The sequence below is a fragment of the Hylaeus anthracinus genome, unplaced genomic scaffold (genome assembly GCF_026225885.1).
Source record: "Hylaeus anthracinus isolate JK02 unplaced genomic scaffold, UHH_iyHylAnth1.0_haploid 11982, whole genome shotgun sequence".
Lineage (NCBI taxonomy): Eukaryota > Metazoa > Arthropoda > Insecta > Hymenoptera > Colletidae > Hylaeus > Hylaeus anthracinus.
This window is the reverse complement of record NW_026534330.1, coordinates 6616448-6629706: the sequence shown is the minus strand read 5'-3', so window position 1 is coordinate 6629706 and position 13259 is coordinate 6616448. Positions and strand designations below refer to the sequence as shown.

Here is a 13259-nt window from a genome sequence, read left to right as displayed (position 1 = left end):
CTTTATGGAAATTTGTTGAATTTATTTATCGTTAATTCTCGTGAAACATTTGTTTATAATGAAAATATTTATTATTAGAGAAGAGTCACAGATTCTCTAATTTTTAATTGTTTGCATAACAGCAATTCTACCTGCACTCAAAGTTCGAACCGTTCAAACCATGCAATTCTTATAATTAATTGCCAGAGACCATCGTTACGTCTGCCTATTGTTCTGTCAGGTGCTGGAAAAGCTCTCGATTTGAATTAATCCAATATGCAGTCACACGATGACGAAGAATAAGACGTGGATGCGTTTGTGATCCACTCTATACGTGTGCAGCATCAGTCAACGTGGTGTTGTCATGGTAACAACACTGGTTCGCGCGTGCCGCTAGCCACAACAGTAGAGGCGTGAAAAATAGGGAGAAGAATAGAGAATGACGACGTGCCAACCTCTCGACAGGACTCTTAACCCTGGCTACCCCGAACCGAGATCGTTTGTACCTGTAACACCATCCGCTCTCATACGTTGTTCATTCAGCTTTCCTCTACCCTTTGTCACGCATCACTTTTTCCCTTACCTTGGCTCAACCCTGTGCAATATCGACCAGGTGTCTTTTGGTCACTAACAATTTGGCCATGAAGTCATCATAAAACCTTTTTGGATTTTTCAAAAAATAAACGATGTTAAGATTATTTATATATTCATGAATATATTAGAGTTAGACAATAGATAGCTGAATCTCCAGAGCTATTACCTCCTACAACCTCCCTTGAAATTTAGACGTCTCTTGATCAATGGCAATCTGGCCACAGGGTGATTGGAAAAATTAATAAGGTTTCTTATTCCTATCTTGAACTTCGTATCTTACAAAATAAATATAATGTCTGCTTATTCGTATGATGATGAATTAATTAATATTCAAGGTGAAGAATAAGCAACCAGTAGATGAATTAAAAAAAATGGCTGAATTAATAAATTCATTACGATAATCACAGCATCGACATTCTTCCAGTCAAAGATATTTATCGAAAGAATCTGTTACATGCCACGAAATTAATCAATTTCATGATAGAACGGATACTAATTTCCCTATTAATATCTTGAGAAAGATGGACGATGTCAGCTATAAATCTGCGGACTTTGGAAGTATGCAAATTTTCTAATAGCTAGAATAGTTTCGGTCAAGAGAAAAGTAGTAGGAAACTTTGCTTGATTATGCAGAAGACCGTCTACATCCGACGTCCTTCAAGTGCACACCCCCGGAGCTCATCCACACTTCACACGGAAGACTTTTTCTTCATCTTCGTCCTATTTTTCATTTGCCTTTGAATTGGGGTGCTTTCAACGTCTACATACGCCGTAGCGCGAAATTTGCTAATCAGTGGTCGCTGGGATTCTATTATTCTACTTTATGAAAATATTACGACACCTTTGAATGTTATATGAAAGGTTATTTAATTGTCTCAAGAATCATTTAAGCATATTGAAAATTAGAGAAAGAAAGAAGAGAAAATAACCGGTGATTAAATAAAGGTTTTTTGATTATAAAACAGAAATATTTGTATTACACTTCTGCCACATTATTCTTTTCTATAATTATTGTCAATCACACGTAACATCTAGTTATGAAATCTAATTCACCTGCCATTGACAAATCAGCAATTTCTTTAAAACTCACATTCCAATCGCGGCTATTCGACCCAGAAGAAAATAGATTCGCATTGGCCGATCCTTCCTGATGAAAGCAAAAAAAAAAGTGGAATTCAATACTGTTGATAGATCCGGAGATAAAAATTCATTTGTGCAGCCCGTTTCTGTCAAAATAGACAATAATCACAGACTCTGACGAGGATAGACAAAAATCACAACCCTGTATTTCCCAGGCTATCTCGAAATCAGCGAAATGATTACTCTAATTTCAGGTGAAATGCACCATATTTCAATTTGAGTTTGGAACTCCTGACGAGTGATCGAAGATTCGATGATCACTATTCTGAGATTCGTAGCACTTCGCACGTTTACTTCGTGTAGCTACCATGCAAACCGTCAAACGTTACACGAGAATTTGAAGCGCGCCGGCTGCGGAAACCATATTCCCCTCAAGCCGACAAATCCGTGAAACTCAGTGTACACATGCACGCGCTCACGCACCCAAATTGCCCGCCAACGTGTTTACTTACGACACGCGTCCTAATCTGCGTTTCCACACGCACCTACGATCCTCGTCTCTTATTCTCGGCCCTCGTGTTTACTTATAATTATCGGTTTTTGGTTTTAGAAGTACTTGGCGGTAATTTAAGGAATTTTTCATTTAACAAGTTGCATTTAACATCGTTCGTGCGATATTTCATTGAAATATTTCTCATCAAATTTCTGAGAAGGATATAAACATACAATCTTTATTGGCAAGTTTCGTATTTGATTATTGAACGTTTTCCGGTTGTTGTTTGTTACAGTGACTCAACGTATTGGTAATTTATATTCCTTGATTATTAATTTTAGAGAAGAAGGTAAAATTCTTTCTCATAACTTCCCTTTTGTGATCTTGGATAATCTTGAATGACCATGATTTGTGGATCACTGTAGTATTTTATTCGAAGGTAAATGAACAATGTGTTACTCCATTTGAAAACAAAAATAATGACCATGAAACAATTCTTTTTTTACCTTGAAAAATAGACAGATGAATTTTTATATTTTTATGAAGGTGATTCTTTTTTGTTAAAGAAACGTTTAAACATAGGAAGCATTAATATAATATTATTTAAACAACGCTTTCATCGACCATTGGTTGTGCCTTATTGAAATCAGATTCAGCCAATAGTCATGCTGCGAAAATAGGAACGCAGATTGGTTATTTACAGAGGATTTTTGATCCGGAATAGGTGCCTCGCTGTGTTTATTCGTTAGGTCCATTCTCCTGCATGGTTTGGACCTCGTCCAACTTTCACGCCCCCCAATCTCTTCCCTATCCTTTTCCCTCGGTTTCTGCAGTTCGTGCACTCCGAGCATCACGTGCAGCCGCTCTTGTACTAACTTCACAGGACGTAACCTGCGTAACGTACAAACCGAACTATCCCGCTGATAGCAGTGGGCTAATGATAAATAGATTGCGATTAGAATCAGTCATTGCATCAAGTACGTTTTCTCCTGATTTCATTTTCAGATTGGAAAGAATAGCAAAAATGAATATTAACCCGCTCGAAACTGATGCGAATGATCTTTAAGTAGATTTAGTATCCTTCTATTTATTTTCATTATTTAACCACTAAATACTTTCGTGTATTTCGTTATTTAATACAAGCAGGACACTAGTGTCTTGTATATCTCGATTTAATAAACATCTTTCGAACTCTTACTATTCTTACTTCTTCAGATTTGGCGTTGCTTCTTTAATAAATTATCTTGTAATTCGTTAAATTAAGTTTCAAATGGTCAGGAAGATAAAATACTTGATAGACTGCCGTGTGTAATGGAGTTGTAGCAAAATCGAATTTATTTTACAGCAACAGCTATGATAGTTCAACAAGAGCTTCTACTGGGCCACTCGTTTGCTCTTCCCGATTGATTTTTTCCACCTGACCCATTTTGAAATTGAAGGCTCCAATGCAATAACTGGGTACTAGCAATTTTCTGAATAGAGTGTTCAACAACCTTTGTGTTTTATTCCAGGACCAATGCAAAAGTTATAAAACTTCAATCCATTCCTTTTTAAACTGATTCCACTTGTTAAAAAATTATAATAATAAATGTATACAATGACATTTATATGGGTATATCCTCATCGAGTCTTTCCTTGATTGAGATGTTTATTTATTTCAAAATGTATCCTTTAAAATGACAATAATCTGTTCGACACACTTACTCCACATTTAAATCACCTCTCCAGGCTCATTCTCAAACTTGACGCCCGATATCTCTCAGCATCCCTACCTTATTTGTCTCAGAAAATGCAGATGCTTGGTTCCTACGAGGTTGATACCAAGCTTCCACTTCATCGTATTATACCCAAAGGTATAATATGTCGTAAGGTCACACCAAGATTTCGGATGTGTCACATCTCAGGGAAGGGTGGATCTTCGCAAGAGGCATTTAAGCTATTCCTGGAAGTGACCCCTGCTACGCGACAAGAAACGTCCTCGCGTTAACTGCCGGAGGGTCCACGGTACAGCCATTGTGTCTAAAAATCCCGAATGCTGAGAGCAACCCTCTCCAAACAGCTGGCGTACAAGACCCAGAAACTAATTTGCTCGTTCGAGTTTGAAAGCATGGTCAAGTCGGAACCCGGCGAATAAAGGCTCGTGATTTGCGTCGACCTGGCTTCGAACCTGCGAACCGTAACGACTTTGAAGCACCGTTACCGCTGGGTTGATGGAGAACCAGAAGAAACGTGGATGGAGAAGAATGCATAATCTCCTGACCCACATAAATGGGTAATAGATTGCTACTCTGCTCGATATACTCGGGCTATCTCGACTGATATCTATATCCGATCTCGTTTAGCGTTCTATGCCATGGTGTTAGGCTACTTTGCAAGATAATTTATATTTTAATGGAAATATAGAGAAAGCATACTGTTTATTCTATCAGTTCTGTTAGAGGTTTAGGCTCGCAATGTCAACAATTTTCAGCTAAATTAATCAGAGGCAAGGAAGACCTCTATGCTGAATAAATTTTACAATTTATATTTTAGTAATTGTAAAGGTTATCCAGAATGTGTTCTAGGATTTTGTTTTTTGTTTAACGACATCATTTCTGACATTTAATTATGATTATGTGTACTTTTATTTGAAGAAAAAATACTGTTTATGTTGCTCCAAGACGCCAATGAGAAGAGAAAAATTGCCTTCCAAAATATTTATTTCTTCGAAAAGTTTGCTTCGACCATTAATTCCAATCGATGACAGAATGTATTCCTGGTACGTGAAACTTAAATTGAATATCTCCTCAAATTCCCGTGAACTCTATTTTATAAACCGAAGTATCCATTACACTTGGAATTTATTGTGCGATCGTGTTAACTCGTTGCGCACTTTTCCAACGGGTTTAGGGCTTAAATAGTCTGCCGCGGAATCTATCGGCGATCATCATATATTTCTACCGATTATCGCGTTATAATTAATAGCGCGATTTCCACTCCGTTACCGTAGTACTCGCGCGATATCGAGAAAGTGAAAAATGGATGGCCCGATAACATCGGCATACTCTCGTCATTTATCTTCCTGTTCATTTATTCGATGTCGTTAATGGCGGGCGACTTTAAGCCGGTATTAATCTGACTCTCAACGCGAAAGCTCAACGGTTGGCTTTAAAAACGTCGCGCCATGAACTACTTTCAATATTCATGCACCCCGGGCCATTATCATAAAACAACCTTCGAATTTGACCTTATAAAGCAAGAAAATCCTCGAATAATTTTCTTCCACGGGAACAAAATTCACCGAGGCGAAACGCTGAGTATGGATAGCCGACTGAAATAGATAACGTTGCGATAATGGATTTTGAACCGTGGATAACTTACTCGCGAGCTTTATTCCGCGCGCGAAGCTCTAAACTCTGAATTGAAAAATATTTCATGACTTTCTTTTTTAACCTAGCTTTATAAGTACTTGTATATTTATCGCGATCCTTTCAAACGGTATTTTTTAAACATACTTTGTTTATGATGTATATTACATTGAATATAATTTTTATATATACAATATAATCGTTTAAAACCGAGAATTTTTATCCTCGTTTTCCTTTATACACGTAAACCCCTATAAAGTGTCTGATAACGATGGCAAGTGTCTCTTGCAAGATGATGTTTCTACTTCCGCAAGTTTTTATAAAATATCAAGCATCTTCGAATTATTATTTTAATACAGCAAGTTTGCATAACAGAAACTGATAAATGGGCAACGCTCGCTCCACGAGTTCGAGCAACTATCCAGCCAATAGTTATTGCCGGATCGCGTGCGCACTTTGTTATCCAAAAACCTATGCTCCTATCTTCCGCAACGTCTATTGGAAAATAAGTGAAGATGGAGAATAGCCGAAGGGTTTAGTAGAGAAGCATCCCTAAACGAAGTGAATTGTTGAGATGGAAGAGAATAGAGGAGAGGAATCCCATTACACAGACCACGAGGTATAACTCGATGCCTATGTGGAGTAGGGAGAAAGCTTCCGTGGCGTTCGAAGCGCGATGTGGATGGAGAAGGGAAGTCTAATAACGCTAATTTATTCATGTTTATAGCCTCGCTTTCGCTGCACGAGGATTTTCATAACAACAAATTTGTGCTCCTTCCCGGCAAAGGCTGCGCGTATTATTAGCACATATGCGCCGAGATTGCGATATAACACCTACAAGCTTTTAGAAATTTGGCATATTCTTTCTCGTTTCGATGAAATGGAACCGTAATTCTTGGTTGCTTGCTCAATAAATAGGGTCTATTCGTAAATAATTAATTTGAAAATGGAAAAATACTTCTGTACTGGAAAATGAAATATTTAAAAAATTCTTTTTTTCTTCCCTGTTATTAATATCTGCACGATACAGCCATAGAACCCTCTGATGATATAGTAGAACACTTTGTCGGCAATGTAGATTTCTGACTAGTCACAGTGTTTATCGACAGAGTGTCTCTACATTGCTTGCAGAGCAATCTGTCTTATCGATCGACTGTCCTACATTATCCAGTCGTACATAACATTCGTGGCTTAAATAAAATAATTATATAATATAAAAAAACGTTTGTTTACCGAATCAAAATTAGAAAAAATATGATATATAATGAATTATCCCCGATTTGTTGATAATAGAAGGGAACTACGAGTCTATTGTAAGCACACGTAGAAATGTGAGCGAAGCACCAGGGTTCAAACAGGTGACGGCGACGCCAGAGAAGACAAAGTCGGTTTTATCGTGGCTCGCTTCTGAACAAGCAGGAATTTCAACTCTCACGCAACTTCAGAATTTGATACATGTGTCTACCCCGAACATTTATTCGATACCCTTCAAAGTTCTTTTTTTTTTTACCTTTTTCTTTAACCACCGCCTCTCCATCTACCTCTTTGACATCATTTCGTCCTCGGTTCACCATACACGTCGATCTAGGCGCCATTCACGATAAAGAAAACAGTGTCGTATCTTCCGTGTCGGACGGACGGATTTATTTTTATTCCATAAGTTTTCTTCGATTGAACACGGTTCGTGGTCACGAACGGGACAATATATTTTCGATATTGCCAGTCGAAATTCCGACCACAGGGCTACGAGCCTTTTGTATTCGTTGTTTCTATGGTTTCTGTCTATGTGCTTTACAGTAGTATTGATTCTTCTTGGAATGTAACGAATTTGTGCAAAATGTCACGACTATTCCCTCTAAAAGTGTCACAAAGCTATACTGGATTACTTCTTTGTGTTATTGTTCTTCTCTTAGATTTTTGTGTTTTAAGTTATTTTCAACCAAGTAACTGTTTTGACAATTTCTATTCTTTGATGCTTTTGAGATAATACCATAATTTTAATTTTTATTAGTTCATTTTCAAGCAGATTAATCTTTATATATGTAATATTTAATACTTTATCTGTCCTCTATTTCATGCATTACTACTGGCAATTGCCACTCCAAAATCTAATGATCAAAAACACACATATCTGATTCATATCGAAACACAACAATTAAAATAAAGGAAGGAAATTGGTTCATAGTTAAACAAAAATATAAAATATAATTAAAAACTTAAGCTATTATTGAATTCTAGTATTGTACCCTCACCTGGCCAGTTAAAGCCACTTTTATGAACAAAACTAATCCGAGATTTCGGGATGATGACATAGAACAGTTCTGATTAGTGCGTTACTAATCGCTACGTGGGACGTTGCGGCAGCCAGAGCTGGCAACGTATTCCATTTGACCGAGACAGACAATTACGTCGATTAAGTAATTAGTCCAAGCAGTCACAGTTACATGGAAGCAGACAAGGAGTGACACATTGCAAGTTGGTTTACGAGTTAGCCTAACAATGAGTGTCGAGTTGAAGCCTCGCAAGCTCATAATACGTTCCAGCTTTCCAACGTTCACCGCCGCAAAGATAGTTAATTAGGCGGTGTTGTTGTCGGTGTTAATAAACGGATGCGTTGACACTAATACAATATACTGTCGTAGCGAAGGGTTAGGGGATTGGGCAGGTAGGGTAACTAACGACATGCCTGAATTATGCATTAATGGATAGTGATGTTGCGGCTAATCCCGATTCATTCGATTATTTGTGAGACTGGAAGTGGTCGGGCATTGCCATTGTAACTCCGGGCTTAGGAAAGATCTCGACCAGCTCTCGTTTATTACTGTAAACATATCTATTAATCATAATATATTGAAAAATAAAATACACGTATAAGTTTGATTTTTTCATGACATAGATTGAATAAGTGCCAATTATTATGCAAATTGCTTATTTTAATAATATATTAAATAGTGTGATACACTAGGAACACGATAAAAAAATCTTTTTGGAGTTCGATGAGAAATGTTTCTGTGGAATGATTCTAGTGATTCTAGAGGTTCGGTCACTTATTGTTCAGCTCGTATATTAAATTATTTATCAATGAATAATATAAATAATATAACTTAATAAATATAAACAAAGTGTTGTAATAGCTAATGTTACTGAATATATTTAAGGGTGATACAATTGTTACATTAACCATTATCTCGCCTTTGTTTTCCAGAACAAGGACAAAACACAGGCAAGAAAAAGACAACATTTTCGAGACTTCTTCGAGGGCTGAAGACGCACAGGAAAGAAAAGCAAGGCCAAGTTCAAGGTTCTCCGAGACACAGTCGTACCAGGGTGGGTGTACCACAAAGAGTAAGTGCATGCCTTTCGTAGAAACGACTCCACATTTATGTTTCATTAGCATTCCGTACTTCCACAATTGAGATCTTATCCTACATACAATGTCCTCGTTAATAAAAGGTTTTTGAATAGGGCTTTCTATATTTCATTTATTAGTAAAAAAATAAATAACTATTGTGTAAATAGTAATATATTATAACACCCTTTTACTTCACATTCTTTATGCATCAATAGATTACTCTCGTTTATGTGAATAAATACACATTTCGACAAAACTCTTCTTCGAAGCATAATCTCGATCGACAATGGTTGAGACACAGCAGGATTTTCCTTCGGCGATGACTCATATACAAACTCTTTTCATTACAAATCTACAACAAGTGCATTAGCTGGTGTACACATAGAGATCAGTCGCATATCCCCTTTTGGGGCACTCAAAGACATTCCTCTTGCTTTGACCTTGGTACAAAGTAGCGTGAAGCCCGATAGTACTTGGAATGAAATTTCCTCGAAAGCCCTCGATAAAGCACTTGAAACCTCTGACTATGCCAGAATCAGTAGCCCACTCTACAAGTCACTCATTGCATGAACCTGCAGTGAGAATCAATATTGACTTTACAGTGCTGCACCTTCTATTTGACATCGAGGTCGCGATGCCTTTGACGTTTTTAAGGAGCTTCGTTTCCTGCTGTAACTGATTGGGGATAATTTGAAGGCTGACAGTGTGACCCATAAATTGTACTAACGTGTGATTGTGAAGAATAGATCGACACTTATCAACGTACACTCCATTCATAAATATGTGGACACTTGTCAGCCAGTATGAATGATTAATAAACAAGGATGACCTGATTTTCAAATCTCGTGGCAATAAAATGCCAAGGAAGCACCTCGAGTTGCTGATAGATACCAGAACAAAAGGCCTTGAGAGCGAAGGGTTAAATCGCACAGAGAACCATCGGGCCATTTAGATAGAAAATTTTTGGAAAAGATTCCAACACCTGAAAAACAGTAAACCTCCATTGAAATAACCAGTAATGGAGTAATTCGCACGTATTATAATATACTCGTGCGTTCACCTCGTGTTCCAGAGCCAGTGGCTCTACCAAGGAGTCCAAGTGCTAGAGTTTCGCCTACAACGAGGATCTAGATAGTCAGAAGGAAACAGCCAAACGTAACACAGCGTTAGCAGAGTCTTCCTTTATCGACTATGCAGATTCACCCAATTAAGTCGATTTTCTGAGCCAGGAAACCGTCTTCCACCCACTGCAATTGACACCGCACCCTCGTTTCCACCCTCACTCGTATCCCTAAAATATGATAACTGCGAGGATACGAGGCTTTAGAGTTCAGGACAGTCTCCGGGGCAATGCATTTCAATGTACTAACAACTTCCACACTTGCTTTTCTGTTTACTGTCTGCTGCACGTACCTAAGTGATTCCGGATTGGCGCGCTAATGACTGTTTCATATTCATTGGGCGCGCAGCGCGACCACCCCGTGTCGCGCGGGATGCACACGTCTCGCTTTATCGCTTCTGATTCGCCAGCGTGGCGGCATCTTTCACACCGTCGTGCTGATCTTACCATGTGCAGACGGTTTAACCGTGTTTTTGATCGGCTGCTCCTCGCATAAGCGAAGGGTTGTTCCAGATAATTAATGTCTGCGACTCGCGGTCCTGTTGCTTTCCAAATACAGGCTGATCCGAGTGCTGTTGTTTGCTGGGGGCTGCAGTTCTCGCGAAGATACATTCATGCAATTTCGTTGATTTCTTTGTCTTAATAATTAATATTTTTAACACTGACTCTCGTCAGATGATTTTCTTCGCTTTCGCGATTCTATGATAAAAGGACTAAATATTTTATCGTAACAAAACGTTTTATACAATTGTACTGTACTGTGAACTCTATGATTTTTTTTTAGAGACGTTAATTCAGGTATTAAATTAATAAATGTCATGTATCCCCAGCTGATACGTGTTTCAAGAGTATTTAGCTCAGAACTGCCGGAGGACAAATTGCCATCGAGATAGTGCAGCAAGTTAGTTTCTGGGTAATGTTTGCAGGAGTATGGGAAATGTGTACAGGTGTAGGAACTTGATGAGCAACATCCTGTGTCAGTCCTTTTCAAGACCAGGTTCACGGGCCATAAATTTAGACTTTATGATACCACCTGGAGGAAATTAGGTTTGAATTAGGTTGTATGAAATTAGTATGGAAAAACATTATTTCTAAATCCTAATAGTTTAATTTACAAGGACAACTGATCTTTCATCGTGTACATAAATGATATTCGCCCTAAACGATAATGTCGGTAATTTTTAAATTTTCTGTCCTCAACTTTTGTAGACGCCAGGTCTGAACGGATTAAGGGGAATGTGACTATGATCGAGCAAACTCTGTCGTCAAGTAATTTCTCTCCAAGCTAAGTCTCAGGTTCTCCCTACTAAACATCTCACCCTCTAGGTCTTACTCCCAAGCCAGATCGTTCTTGCTACCCATGGTACAAAAACCGTATTCCGAGTTCTCGGTACACCCGTGATTCAATAATCATCCCATCGGTTGCGCGAGGCATCGAAACTCCGCGTTGGAGTTTGGTACACCCGATGCTAAGAGGATTTGACGGTTTCCCATGATTCCCTCGGCGCGCGTTGCTCAGGTTTGGGAGAAAAAAATGCAGGGAGGGAAAGTAGACGATAAGCAAAGAAACGTTCGCGACAAATCCGCGACAGTGAGAGAGGGGGTGTTTCAGGTGCGATCGATGTAGTATGTCACCCTCGTCGTTCCTTGAGCTCTTTCCTTTTCTCTACCTGCCCTACCTCCACCCCTCTCGCTCTTTCTCATCGCGTCGTTGTCGACCCCTTCGAGCTAACATAATGTTCGTCGCTCTTTTTCCCCATTCAGCTTTCACCGGACGTGTCTGCCTCCTCGCCTCCCACCTCCCGATGAAACTCTCAATGTCACGGCGTTCTGTAATTTTACTTTCCCGGCTGATATTGAATGTAACCAAGGGAAGTATTGCTATCGGTTAACATTTGCCACCTCACTCTATGCCTCTTTGAATTTCTCCACGTTTGTAGGCCCCCCCGAGTCTAAAAACTCTACGAAACTGCCCGGAAAATTCTGTATGCGCGGATTTGCTCACGTATGTTGACGTTTGTTATACTTTGCATCTCATGGTTAGCTTGAAGGATCATGAAAGTTAGTGTACTACCTTCCATACGGGGTGACAAAATTTTAGAAAAATTCTGCATGTGCATGTTTGAATATATGTTGGTTTATGCTTTGCTTTATATCTCAGAGTTGATTCATCGAAGAACAATGAAACTTTGTATGCTGTCACTTAAATGTAAGACGTTTGTGGCACTTATTTAATAAAAAAAATTGATTAGGTGATGGGGAGATACCGAAAGAGGCATATTTTGATTTCCGACGCGAAGATATGTTGATAGACGGAGTGGGTTACCGAGAAAGTTTTGCTGCAACGTTGCCTGCTTTTTCTTGTCTAAGCAGCGACGAATAACGACGAAAACAAGAGCACGAACCGCGGTTCTCGAGCGGCACGTTTTAATTAGTAAATGTATCCAGTCGGATAAAACACCCGATGAAGAATAGTTCGGTGCTGTGTCGCCTGCAGCCCCCGAGCGCTGGTGTTTTCGAGGCGTCGAGTTGTGCGCACAATTTCGCACGCACACGTCACGCGGTTCACGCGACGTCGTTTTCACGGTGAGATTTCTCTGAAGTGGGGTTGATCGATTGCGGACTGTCTAGACGGTTCGTTTGAACGCGTTCGTGCTCACTTTTAAACGTTACCCCGCCGAAATACACGGATCCAGAACAAATACATTATTGAATTAGAAATAAACTTTTAACCCTCTGTGTCGTACAAAGAATGTATCTGCAAATAATGATCAGAATGATATAATCTTGTATGTACTGTAAATTTATATTGGTCGTAATTTCAGTGAAAAATGCAATATGATTATTACATTCGTATTAAATGCAATTTTATGATGGGTACAAGATAAATCTAAAATTTACAAGCTGTTATATATGTAAAAGAGCATTATTTTCAATTTCCCTTTAATTTTTTAAATTGAAATAATCGTTTTAGCACGCTTGCTTTATCAAATTTATTTTACTACGAATTATTTTACTCCGTTCGCGAACACTGCGTTGATAAACTAAAATAATAAATACAGACGCTAATTTTTTTTATTACGAAAACAATTGTAAATTTTGTTTAAAAATCATTACGTGTTTACGGCACCTTTGTTCTACTTTCAGTAGAACTTTGTATAGCTTTAACGCAAGAAATAAAGATAGAATAAAATCCTATCACGGATCCAATTTTTATATCGTGAAATCAAAAATTCTGGTGCGCGCTTCCCGATACGTTTTACCGTCGCTCCGATGGAAGCTTCGAAATTCGTT

At 38.6% G+C, this 13259-nt stretch overlaps 1 protein-coding gene across 4 annotated transcripts in view; it reads left to right on the top strand.

Annotated features, from left to right (window-relative positions):
• The window catches only part of LOC128886341 (SAM and SH3 domain-containing protein 1-like), a 319040-nt gene that overhangs the window by 275192 nt on the left and 30589 nt on the right, over positions 1–13259 (top strand). For 3 of the 4 annotated variants that reach the window (XM_054141138.1, XM_054141141.1, XM_054141139.1), the window contains one exon: positions 8699–8838. In XM_054141138.1, coding sequence (XP_053997113.1) covers positions 8699–8838 — 140 coding nt within the window. The remainder of the gene's footprint in view (positions 1–8698; positions 8839–13259) is intronic. The other variant, XM_054141140.1, reaches the window with a different exon arrangement.